At 38.5% G+C, this 13,668-nt stretch overlaps 1 protein-coding gene across 4 annotated transcripts in view; it reads right to left on the bottom strand.

The window, feature by feature from the left end:
- Positions 1-13,668, bottom strand: part of tenm3 (teneurin transmembrane protein 3) — a 230,546-nt gene that overhangs the window by 86,688 nt on the left and 130,190 nt on the right. For 2 of the 4 annotated variants that reach the window (XM_040145299.1, XM_040145300.1), the window contains exons 13-15: positions 9,608-9,793; positions 6,476-6,502; positions 1,203-1,349 (exon numbers count right to left, since the gene is read on the bottom strand). In XM_040145299.1, coding sequence (XP_040001233.1) covers positions 1,203-1,349; positions 6,476-6,502; positions 9,608-9,793 — 360 coding nt within the window. The remainder of the gene's footprint in view (positions 1-1,202; positions 1,350-6,475; positions 6,503-9,607; positions 9,794-13,668) is intronic. The other 2 variants (XM_040145301.1, XM_040145302.1) reach the window with 1 other exon arrangement.

The following is a 13,668-nucleotide window of genomic DNA, read 5'->3' as shown; positions in this document are numbered from 1 at the left end:
TTCTTCTCAGATGTTACTGACACAAAATCTGATGACTTGTTATCTAATTTCTCTCAAATGATCTGTATTGTAACTCCTTGATAAGGTCTTCCTTTGGTGGCCTCTCCACAGAAGCCTTTCCTTGTATTATAATCCTTTGATAAATAGTTGTATAGTAAAATCACATAGGGTGGGCATATTACCGGAACATTTTATTTTGAAAGCTTAGACAATTCTGCAAAATATTACAAAAACTAAAATATGGCCGCCTGATTTGGGAAACGACTTGCAGTAACCTAAGGTATAATCGGATAGTAGTTATTTGGCCTCAAAATCCCTGGCATGGTCCTTTAAGCTAATGTCTGTATTTGTTTTCGTCTTGGTGTCAAGTGAGAATGGGGGCTCAGTTAATTGGATGCTGTGAGATTTTTATTTTTTCTCAGTTCTCCACATAACTGTATGGATGATCAAGGGTGATTCAAATATGCAGGACTTTCCACATTAAGTGGATATAAAAATTGTGTAAAACTCTTAAACACCGGTGACCCTTGTTACAGAAATTCTCTGCTGCTAATGAAGAATGAAATAGAGACTTCTGCCGACCAACAAGGTTCTTTGCAAAGAAAAGGTCAATCAACACACGAGCGGTCAAAATGAAGAAAGACCGCAAGCATAGGAAAAACTAAGTATTTATACCTGAGGAAATGCCCCCTACCCAAGGGTGTGTTTTCACACCCTTTTGTCTATTGTAGGTATCGGTGCCAACTCCCTAGGGTGTGTTCCACACCCGAGGCATCCTGCAGGGCTGTGTATGTAGATGTAAAATCAAGAGGTCTAGAAATCATATTTTTAAAACACAAAAGGACCTGATATCTTGGTAGAAAGTGGAAGGTGGGGTATCTCAAGTAGTTGAAACACAAGGAGATTGAATTACAACTACATCCTCGAATCAATCCCAGACCTCTTTTTTACAGCATGGCATTGTAAGACTGAGCTCTACCCTGAATACTCAATTTGCTAACAGCTAATTCCTTGCTAATCTCTCTCTCTGTACTCTTACCATCTCAGCTCCTGACTGGACATTTGGTTAATCTGCACCCTGCCCCCAGCAACATTTTTCATCGTCCTCAACCCATTTTCATCCATCCATCAAAAAAAATATACCTTTTAAACTATTTAACCATCTATTTGCACACTCTTACAATGTATGTATGCAAATATACCTCCTTCATTGTCCTTGCCATCCGTACAGATCATTTCCATGGCTACGTGACACCCGGCCCCCCGCCATCCTGATTGGCAGATGCAGTGCCAGCCACTGGCCTCCAGAGTGCATCGTCCATTGTTGTTGCAGAGTCCTGGACAACCCTCTGGGCACAGGGAACCAACACACAGTTAGAAAAGTTAGAGAGATGTGAGTGAGTGGGATGGGGTCATAGCTGGCCAACAGGGTATGAAATAGGTTTCAACCAATTTACATTTTTGAAGCTAGGTGATGTACTGGAGCTCTGAACGATGAGAGTATTCAATATTTTTTTTAGATCGGATCATTTTCATGCCAAAAATGCAACATATTCAGTGTTTCCCTCTCAGCTTGGAAAGCCTTTGAAACAGCGCAAAGAGCACCATGGGACATAAATCTCCACTGCTGAATGAAATCCTTCTACACCACACCAAAGTTATTTCTGACAAACAAAAACATATTCACGTGGTGTGGTCTAGAAATAAACCAAGAAATAATCCATGATTATCAGATCAAGGGCCAGATTGTGAAAGCCTTTTGATTATGGCATAGATGAAAAAAGAAAATAGGGACAGGTGTCTCAGTTAATCAATTTCCCAAAGAGGTCAACTTACATCGTTTTAAGTAGGGTTAATTTGTCGTGAACTCTGGTTAAAATAAAACATGGTCTACAATGGCTGTGTGAAAGCACGACGGCAGCTGCACAGCAGCTGCACGGTACTGCTGTGCATTAGAAGCATTTCAACGGCATTCACAGCCCAAAACACTATTGTAGTTACACATGTAAGTTCGAGAAAAATAGACTTGATGGTCAAAGATATGCTTAAGATTGCAGTTATGCATGTAAGAGGCGTGAGCTATTATATGGCCTTTCTAGATAGCTGTACAAATTAAATTGAATTTCAAACACGTGTCTGCAGACAATTTGTGCAAATGACGCATGACGAAAACTTACTTTCCTTTCGGACACACCTTGAGTTGAGAGATGGCTGGACGTAGAACAGCTTACATTTTAGGCTTAAAAAGTGCAGTTACTTATTTTTGTACAAATGTATAACTGAAATTAGACTAGCCTAAGAGCAGAGCCTAACTCTTTAGACAAATGTAACAGTTTCATTTCATTATCATCATTATAACCATCATGTCCAAGCAATACCCGCAACTGTCCAGTGGTAATTTGTGAAACTCTAGCAATGTGAATTTATACTGGCTATCTGCGTTATGCAAGACTTTTCCAGCCAAACAGCACAAATTAATTTGTCTGTGGTATGTGACCATGTATGTTAAGCTTAAAGTGGTTTGGAACTTAAGAGGCTTAAATCAGCTTTAATGAAAAATCAAATTTCTAGTCACTTGAATAACTTTCAGATACCATCTCAGTAGACATTATTATAAATGTCTGGGGTTTACTGGAGAGTTTTACTGTCCCGGCAAGGTCTAAAAACTGTTTCAGAAGCTGTTTTCACCTCATAAGACTTTTGAAGGAAATACTCAATGCCTGTTTTTGGCATGAGCAAGGGTTTTTAAGTTTAAACACATTGCATGTCAGCACAGAATGCTAGCTGTCAGCAGCTTCAGTCCAAAAATACCAGACTTCAAAAACCCATATTTGTTAAATCCTGATGTGTATAAGGGCATATGTTCCTGTGTGGTGGACCTTTCTCCAACAAATGGACTTACAGACTGAAAGACAGATCGGTAGACAAATAGGACAGATCAATACATTAACCCACATGTGAGGGACACAGACTGACAGACAGACAGCCTTCAGTGAAATGCGCTGATGTTGTAGTTTCACATGAACCACCAACATTGCCTAAAGCCAAAATGGCTACTGTGTGCTGCATGACTTCATTTGGAAATTAACTCAAAATAATGTGTTTTTTCATCTGTAAATAAAGAAAGAATATGTTATTGTTGCATAATGCGATGATGGAAACAGGGTACACAAACAAACAAATAAAAAAAAATTCAAAGTTGAAAAGCAAAACATTCTGAAGATGCTCAAAATGTTAAAGTTTATCTATCCAAGTGAAGAATAACCAAATCTGAGGGAAATTTAACAGACAGCCTGCTGACAAAGACAGCAACTTCACTTAAGAAAGAAACTTTTTTACTTTGGAAATGTGGATTCCTTTGGTCTTGTTCCTCTAATACGTGAAAAAACACAATCACAGGTTAAAATCCATGTGAAAACACAACAGGTAGACAGATACACAGTGCACAAAGTATAGGGAGGACAGGGTGGTTTGGACTGCATGCCTCCAAAGGCTATACTTTATGCCTCTGTTGGACATTCCTCACTTACAATCTAGACAATGAGGCTGGCAATCAGATAGACTGTTTAATAAACAGCGAGTATCAGAACCAAGCATAGCCTAGCTGGAGAGACACAACGAGGGATGGAGATAAAGATCGAAGGAACAGATGGTGAGAAGGGGAAAGGGAAAGAAAAATACAGAGAGACAGGAAAGTGAAGATAAACAGAAGGAAGACAGAGAGAAAGAGAGCAGCTGGCTTAATAAACATAAACATATATATCAGGGTTGTGGATGCAAGACAAACCAGGAGTCACACACCTTTGGTATGTGTATGTTGTGTGTGCGTGCGTGCATTTCCATTTTTGTGTGTATGTGTTTGCGTGCATCCTCATCTGTATTGTTTGTGTTTTGTGTGTGAGAATCAGAGACTGGGACAATAATGATGTAACCAGAGAAACAAAGAAGACAAATAAAAAATTGAAACTGCAGAAATAACAGCAGGAGTATAACACAATAAGACGATACGAAAAACAGATACACTGAGCGTTGTTAAAGACAGAAAGACAAAAAGTGAGAAAAAAGGAAAAGACAGAAAAAATAAGATGAATTGGAATATATCAGAATCAATGGAAAATAAAATTAACAAAGCAGATTGTGAAGTGGTTATATTTTGGGACAGTAAGGCCTTTATTAAGTCTTTGGCATGAATTACCTTTATATCCTGAGAATAGGAGAGGGCACGAGGAAGAGAGGGAGGAAAATTAGGGAAAAAAGTAAATCGAAACAAAAGCAGCACTGCCAAATATACTCTCTGTGATGGACAGATGAAAATGGCAGCCAAAGAAAGAGGTGGACAGGAAGGAGGAGCTGGGATCGCGGGAATGCAATAACATAGAGAGAGACACAGCAGTAGAACCTGTCTTCTGTCTTCATTCACATTTAAATCCCACAAGAGGAAAGAAAGACTAAAGGCAGCTGATAAAAAATTCAAATTAAAAAAAGTTTCACTAATTGGATTTCTTAAAATCAGCCAGAGAAAGAATCTTAAACAACAACTTTTCCTTGTGATCTAGCACCTTTTCAGTAAATATAAAACCAGTGTGATGGAAAATAATACAGTTTGCAGTCAAATGGAAGTTGGGGAAAAGTAGAAAATGGTTATACAGATAAAATTTTGAGGAAGTGGTTAGTAGAGGCAGGATCAGGCAACAACCAACACAGCTGCTGCTGAAGCTACAGCTCCCATACTAAACTGCAGTTTTCTCAATTTAACAATTTTAAGACCACTAGATGCCGACGCCAGGAAAATGCATAATGGGGGATGTGGAATTTTAAAGACATAGGCATTAAAGAGCATTGAAGAGCAAAGGTGCTATTGAGTTGCATTTTGGGAAGTGTAAGATCCAGCAGTTCTGGATCTTGACCCAAATTGGAGATTATCTTAAAAATCAGGATTGGGGCAGATATTATTGAGGACACTGAGAATTTGATGGTTTTTAGCAGCGTGGGAAGTGCTTACATTTTACAATTAAAAACACTTGGTCTATATTTTTACAGGCTGCTTTCAGTAGACTTAATATAGACTTAAATTCTTAACTTTTGACTATTTTTGGCCATTAAATTAAAAAAAAAAAAAAAAAAAAAGGGGACTCATTATTTCCTCACCACAAGTTAATTCCAGGTGGGAAATCTCTATAGAGAGGCAGAAAGTGAGATTGTTGTTAACTCACTAATGGACTCATGACCTCACTGTTTCTAAAATTCTGGCCACAGCCCTCATCAGGATAAGCCATCCTCTCCATCAATTTTGACCATTCCTTTTTTGATATGTCTCTCACAAATCCTCCAACCTTATGTTGAGGCAATGCTATATCACTAGAGAACTCCAATGCCTGAGGTAGAGTATGTTTGGGGGTATTAGTTAGTTGACTTACACACTGCACAGTTTATCACGCTCAGTTGTGGTGGCTGCTGCTCTGCTGTTTAACCTTTACTTCAGGCTTTGTCCACTATCCCAAGATTGTGTTTCCTTGCCTCAACAGCTGATAAATATGTCAGCGAGGCTTAGAGAAGTCCTTCAGAAACTCATGCCAGAATTTCATTGTCTTTATCGGAAATTTTCAACATTATTTTTGTCTGGCTTGTACTAAACTTGTTTGCTAAAAGTAAAAAAATGTCTTGACTATCGCACCGTCCCAAGCCACTGAGAATGTCAAATATTTGGTTTCTACAAGGGAATAAGTGGAGCAACAACAGTTAAATATGTGTTTTGTTGCTTAATTTTCCCTTTCCATGGACCACTGCCATGCTTATAGATGTTTGCTGCAGTGACATTATCAGCTGTACAGAAACCTTAAAATATAAGTCATCAATGTCAAACCAATTCATGCTAAAACGATAAAATTCCAAAACTCTAATGTTGGAGGTCAACCTAACTAAATACTCTAGGGGATCCCTCCAATTTTGACTTTTTGACCAATAAATTTTGTAACTTTTTATGGAAAAGAAGAATTTAGGTTTTTTTCAAGAAATTTAGGAGGCTTAAGTAGGCATTCAATTTGATGACAAAGATACAGCATTCAAAAACTAAAAAAATAAAGCTGCTTGGACAACATGCAAAGAGAAATACCTTCCAACCCATTCAAAGCCAGCTGTAAAGTTAAAAAGCATACTCTCCAGGCTTTAATTCTATTGTACCATACGTTGTACATTTGGAGGACAATATTAAAATCATGAAGTGTTCAAAGCAACAGTACAAGTGCATGTCATCAGAGGTGGCAACAGATAGCAAGGATGAGAGGAAAAAACATAATACACTCCAGATATCCAAAAAACAAACAAAAAAAAACTGTCTGAATAAAAAATAAAATAATAATAATAACCTATCACTGCTGCAGCCACGGCTCCACAGTACATGAAGAGAAAAGCAAAGGATGAAGGAAGGAAGAGAAAAAGCTTGTGATGAGGAGAAGAAGAGAAAAGAGTACAGTACCTTTTACTCTAACGTCTGGATTGTGAGCTTTAAGAAGGAAGGAAAAAGAAAGAAAAAGATAGAGAGAGAGAATTTAGTCTGGAAAAATAGGCAGACTAATAAGTAATGATAAAAAAAAAAGAATTTGAGAAGAAGATCAGACTGACTACGGTTAATATTTTGTTATTTTCTCGTTAAAAATGCAATGTAAGCTGGGCTATTTCCAGTTAATGAATATGGAAACAATTCTATAGTGAGGTCACAGTTTCAAGAAGACTCTAACACAAGATGTAAATATGATGGTTAGAGAAAGGGGGAACAGAAGAAGAAAAGAGCAAGCCTGTAAGAATCTTCTCCCCAGCCATACAATCCATCTAAACAAACAAGCTGTTTGTTGGCTAAGCGCCTTTAATGGATTTCTCCTCATCCCAGTGTTGTTATGCTGCATCCTCTCCATGTGTGCCAGTGTGTGTGTCTGACAACAACTGAAGCTAATTTGCAGCTCTTTCCCAGTTATACTGTAGCTGTCTGTCTGTTTGACAACAAGAAGCTTTTTAAGTGAAGGGTAGTGGTGCTGCCACAAAGGCCCTTCTACTCATCCGTTTCACTGTTTAACTATCACAACACAAGAGAATGGGGTTTCTCAACTCACCATGGATACTCACTTAAAAACACAATCCAACTGTCAGAACTGTAAATTAGCAGAATAAGGAAAGGTAGTGTTTCATCCATTAACGCTGAGCAAGAGCTGTTCTTTAGTAGTTTGCTCTGTATTTTAAATGTCAGCTCAACATTAAAATCTTTGGGTATGAACTGATGGTGTTCGTTTGTGTGTGTGTGTGTGTGTGTGTGTGTGTGTGTGTGTGTGTGTGTGTGTGTGTGTGTGTCTACAGTTAGGTCCATAAATATTTGGACAGTGACACATATTTCATTATTTTGCTTCTGTACATCACCACAATGGATTTGAAATGAAACCATCAAGATGTGATTGACGTGCAGACTTTTAGCTTTAATTCAAGAGGTTTAACAAAAATATTGTATTAAGGAATTTCAGCCATTTTTATACATAGTCCCCCATTTTCAGAGGCTCAAAAGTAATTGGACTAACCAACATAATTATGAATATAAGGCTTATTTTTAATTCTTGGATGAAAATCCTTTGCAGTCAACAACTGCTTGAAGTCTGGAACCCATAGACATCACCAAATGCTGAGTTTCCTCCCTTGAGATGCTTTGCCAGGCCTTTACTGCACCTGCCTTCAGTTGCTGCAAGTTGGTGGGTCTTTTTTCCCTCAGTTTTGTCTTCAGTATCTGAAAAGCACGCTCAATTGGGTTGAGGTCAAGTGACTGACTTGGCCATTGAAGAATATTCCATTTCTTTGCCTTGAGAAGCTCCTGGGTTGCTTTCTCAGTATGTTTTGGGTCAATATCCATCTGTACTGTGAAGCACCATCCCATCCGTTGTGTAGCAATTAGCTGAATCTGAGTAGATAGTATAGCCCTATACACTTGAGAATTCATCCTGGTTTTTCTATCAGCAGTCACATCATCAATAAACACCAATGACCCAGTTCCATTAGCAGCCATACATGCCCATTCCATAACACTGCCTCCACCATGTTTGACAGATGATGTGGTATGGTTTGGATCACGAGGTGTCCCTTTCCTTCTCCATACTCTTCTCTTCCCATCATTCTGGTACAAGTTCACCTTGTTTTCATCTGTCCAAAGAATCTTGTTCCAGACCTGGGCAGGCTTTTTAAGAGGTTTTCTGGCAAAGTCCAATCTGGCCTTTCTGTTTTTGAGTGTTACCGGTGGTTTTTACCTAGTGGTAAATCTTCTGTATTTACATTCATGAAGTCATCTCTTGACTGTAGACTTTGACGATGATACACCAATGAACCTCCTCCAGAGTGTTCTTGACATGGCTAGATTTTGTGAAGGGTTTATCTCCAATAAGGAGAGAATTCTGCGATCATCCCCTCTAGTTGTCATCCGTGGTCTTCCAGGCCCTTAGGTGTTGCTGAGCTCGCTAGTGCATTCCTTCTGTTTAAGAATGTACCAAGTTGTTGATTTGGCCACACCAAAAGTTTCTACCATCTGTCTGACAGGTTTGTTTTATTTTCTTTCAGCCTAATAATGGCCTCCTTCATTTGCATCGACAGCTCTTTGGACTGCATATTGAGAGTTCCTGTGAAAAGCTACCAAATGCAAATTCAACACTTAGAAGCAACTCCAGACCTTTTATCAGCTTAATTTCTCATGAAACTGATTGTCAGTCAATTGTCTAATTACTTTTGAGCCTCTGGAGATTAGGGTCTATGTATAAAAAAAGTGGTTGTAATTCCTAAATGGTTGATATTATATTTTTGTTAAACCCCTTGAATTAAAGCTAAAAGTCCACACTTCAATCACAAATTGATGGTTTTGTCTCAGATCCATCGCGGTGGTGTACAGAGGCAAAATTATGAAAAAGCAACATTTTTATCAAATAATTATAATAACCCACAGAAAATCATCTGACTCTACAGTACTTCTTAGCTCTCTCACATCTCATTTTCACTTGTGGTACTATTTTTATGGGATAAAAACAATAACCAACACAAACATGTACATCCATATAATTAACAGCAACATTTTCCTCCAATCTTGCCCTGGCAGTAGCCATGAAGAAAAGAGACTGTAATATATCTGTCATGGGTTCTATCAAGTCCCATCAGTGAAGATGAGTTCGCCAACCCACCGATGCTCAAGTAATTTTTTAGGTTTCTTGAAGGCAGTGTAGTGGTGTGCTACCATTTTATTTTTTCCTACTGGAAACCCCTGTAATTTCTGCAGACCTTTAAGTAAGTAAGACATTAGGTAATATCAGATTAGACTCTTACTTTATCATCTTTTCAGTGCAACCTGGCTACCCAAAGTTAAAATGAATGAAAAACATTTTCTCTCGTGTTTTTGCACAAAGCACATACTGTACATGACTTTGCAGACATCATCCTCATTTCACCAAATTTTTGGAAACCAGTTACGAGGAGTAGTAAAATATTTGCACGTTGATGTATAAATACCATGTACATGTACATGTCTCAATTTCCTTTCTTACAGTTTTTTCTGTAGTGTGTGGTTGAGAGTGTGTGTATGTGATCAACTCACCAATATTGCAGTGCTCCCCTGTCCATCCCTGGTCACACTCACACTTCCCCTCCTTACACACGCCGTTCTTGCTGCACAATGGGTGGCAGGCCTTCTGGTCACACACAGTCCCTGTCCAGCCCTCCTCGCATCGACACACACCACCAAAACAGACTCCATGGTTGCCACAGTCAACTTCACACACCTCTGTTGGAGAAAGAAAGAAAATCATGCAGTCAAATTATTCACTGGCTTGTGGGAGAGCAATACTTTACTTTATCACGTGTCATTAAAGCACTTCAATATAATTATAAACAGCACAACCAATACTGTAAATATGCATAATATGAAATATGCATGATGATATTGTCAGGATTTGTCTGAACTATCACATCACATGAATTGCAGGGCTAGCAAAAAAAATCACTGCACATATTAACTTATTCAATGTCACTAATGGATGATAAAAAATAAAATATGCATGTCCCTTAATGCTAAATCAAACATATTGTCATGCTAAGAGGAAGTGGGTGAAGAACTGGAGAAAGACAGTTTGAAAAAATTGTTGGAAAAAAAGAGAGCTTCATCCATAGTTTGGACATTGTTTAGTTTAGCATAAAAAACATATTAAGTGGCTGATGTCAAGCAGAATACAAATTTCTATAACAGGACTATAATAGGAGGACAGCTGTAGCCAGTAACTTCTTTTATCACCTCTCGTCTGCAAGTAGGAGGATTGTTTGAGAACAAGCTCCGCCTCCAACACAGGTAACTCTAGTGGTGGTTACAAAAGAAAAACCATGATGCAAATGTTATTGTCTGAGTTACTGACGGTCCTTACCATCAGAAAACTCACTGGTGAAAGGGTCTTACACACACCATAAATATAACTGTTCTTATGTTTGTACACCTATTAGTACTTTCAGGCAGCGAGTAATTACTCCTGTATTTGCTATGCTATGAAGTTGGTCTTCTGTGTTTTGAATGGGTGGCAACTGGACACAACTTAGCAGCAGCAGCTACTAGCTACATCCAATCCTACAAACATACAGTATTGGTATCTTCTATCCACCTATTCTTATCTTGTCACGTAGCCAAATAGAGCAACTTAAAATAGAGGAAATGGTTAGCAATATGACACATATAAACTTTAGCTAACTATTAGCTAACTATATAGGTTTTTTTTTTATTGGCCCAGATAGGATAACAAAACATCAAAGGTGATGTTGCCTCAATACTATTATTGGCAAATTGTTTGTTCACTGGTAAAGAAGAGGTGTATAATTCAGTGAACTCAGATACCATGAAAATTAGCTTCTGCTTTGATTTTCTCTGTGTAGTTTCTGCAGTTGCCATGGTTACATCTGATACCAGAATAGTGTGGTGCTGGCCAATGAGTTGAGTGATAATATAATTGGGAGCACCTGAAGTCCAAATACTTCCATCACTGTGTGTGCGTTTATTACTTACTCAAGTCTGTATTAATACTTACTGATTAATATTTATCAATAATGGTCATTATGTAATATATTACTTTCATGTAACATTAAATATGCACTAAACTGAAGAGCTGACTAGAAGTGGCACAGGAGAGCAGTCTTGGCTCAGAAAGCACTGACTCTCCTCTGAACCATAATGACCTGTCTGGACAACTTGATGAAAAATAAAATGAAAAAATCAATTAAGAGTCAAAGCTTTTCCCACAGGTCTGTCTCTAATTCACCTATATCTGTGTATGTGTAGGTGTCCTTGACTAAACTCTGTGATCCTGCAGAGCGTTCTGTATGAGGAACAAGACAGAAAAAAAGATATGTGTATTTGTGTGTGTATATAAGTTTTATTTTATTTGTGTATTTGTGTGTGTGAGTTTTTACAGAGACAGTACTTAATTGGATGTGCGTTTGATAGTTTTGACAAAACAATACTCAATGTAACAGCCCAGGGCAACACAAATGAAAGAAAGAACACACACACACACACACACACACACACACACACACACACACACACACACACACACTCTCACACACACACACACACACACACACACACACACACACACACACACACACACACACACACACACACACACACACGTGCACACACACACACTTATATTCCTTTCCTCTTATCTTTGTTTTTATGTCAAGCCATCTGTTACAGATCTGCATTCCTCCACCAGTTTTTTTCTATCTCACCTCTTTTTCTGCATCAGTGCTCTCTCTTTCTCTTTATCTCCCTTCCTCTCTTCAGCACCAGAAAATTTGAGACTGTCCTCACAACATTGGTCATTTGTTCAAATGTCAAAAATGACTTATGCATACATTTTGCTGACAAGCTACCTCTTGTGGCCGTGTAATTTATGACTCATGTCTGTCAGGAGCCAAGATGAAATAATGTGACATTATTGTAGCACAACTCTCTAGAGATGAGGTCAGAGTGGATGAATGGGTCAACAATACATGCGACTGTAACAACAGAGGCCAATTTTTGCATCTCATTTCCTACTGACAGTAAACTTTAGTTTCCTTCAACCATGACCACAATCATTCCCTTACTTTAAATGAGTAGTAAACCTAACCAGACTTTATCCTTAGCACTGGCAGATCAGAAAACAACCATATGAGTTTTGTACCAGACATGTACATTTTGGAAAGTGCTGTCAAATAATGTTGCGTTGATGAGTGGGACATCAGATCAGAAAACCACTTACATAAGTTATTTGAGAAGGCAATGACAAACTAGAGACCATCCTCCGAAGGGATTGCACCAGCCATGAAACTGTGTATGGTTCAGTGGAACACACAACATAAGAGAAGTGAGTTTGGCAAAACAGGTGAACTGTGCCAGAATTATTTAATATGCCTACCCATGTGATCCCATCGCAAGACGGTCTGTAGTTTTACCTAATTTCTTGGAGTGGGGAAAGATTGAATCTGGGATACAGTGATCCGTGACTTAAAACCAATTTGGCCCAGGGGCGTAAAGTGCCAATGGCCCCTTCCCTACTTCCAACCATCCTACCTCCGGCGCCCTTACTTGGACCACACCCATCTTTGAACTCAGCCTCCAATTTTATCACAACCACACACCTGTGAAGTTTTGTGACTGCATCTTGCAGGGTCGTGGCACTATTGCAGTGACGAAATCTGTCTACAGACAGACCGTTGTCTCCAGTAGGTGTTTCCAAGACCACATTTTGCCATGATGACACACACGCACACACACACACACACACACACACACACACACACACACACACACACACACACACACACACACACACACACACACACACACACACACACACACACAGAGACTCACAAGGTGCAAACAATACCAGCCACGCTGTCATGGCTGGTAACAACCTATTTTGTCATATAGATTTGCAGGACTTGTTGGAAAATTATGCTATGCAACCCTTTGCTATGCCTAATACATTTTGGAGGAAATGTAATTGCTGTCTAGGTTATACTCTCTGGCAAGTTTTTACCAGTTACATTCCAGTTTAGGGTGGATGTTTGGGTTTACAAATAACAGTACTTAGACACTGAGACTGGGGTTTGTGCCCCCATTTTCTTAGATCTAGGCAAATAAAACACTGCTTAAGGTTAGGGAAATACAGTGGTTTTGGTTAAATATAAAAAAAAGTGAATACATCATGTCTCATGCTTTCAAGTCAGCATTGACCTTTTAAATAAATAACCCAGACCACAAACTTTTCATGACTGAATGCTTTGAGTTTTGCTAAATATAATCATAATCATCAATCATAACTTTAGCTAGCAGAAGTAAACAAATGAAAAACATGACCTTGTAAATTTTGCAGATATCGTTCAACATGAATGTTTCCTTTTTTGATCAAAAAACCTAATACTGGTTCCATCATGTTTCCTGCAAAGCATATTTGCTATTAACAATTGGTTGTATATAAATGTTATATAAAGAAGATTAGATTTGTGCTATACCCAGGGTACCATAGCAGAACACTTTATGATGTTATAGAATGTATGCCATGTGTCCCATCTTTTAACTCTAACACAACTCTAACACTGTTATCTTAATTATGGTCTACTGTGTAA

This window comes from Xiphias gladius, chromosome 15 (genome assembly GCF_016859285.1).
Source record: "Xiphias gladius isolate SHS-SW01 ecotype Sanya breed wild chromosome 15, ASM1685928v1, whole genome shotgun sequence".
NCBI classification, from domain to species: domain Eukaryota; kingdom Metazoa; phylum Chordata; class Actinopteri; order Istiophoriformes; family Xiphiidae; genus Xiphias; species Xiphias gladius.
Note: the sequence above shows the minus strand (reverse complement) of the source record. Positions and strands in the feature narration are given on the sequence as shown.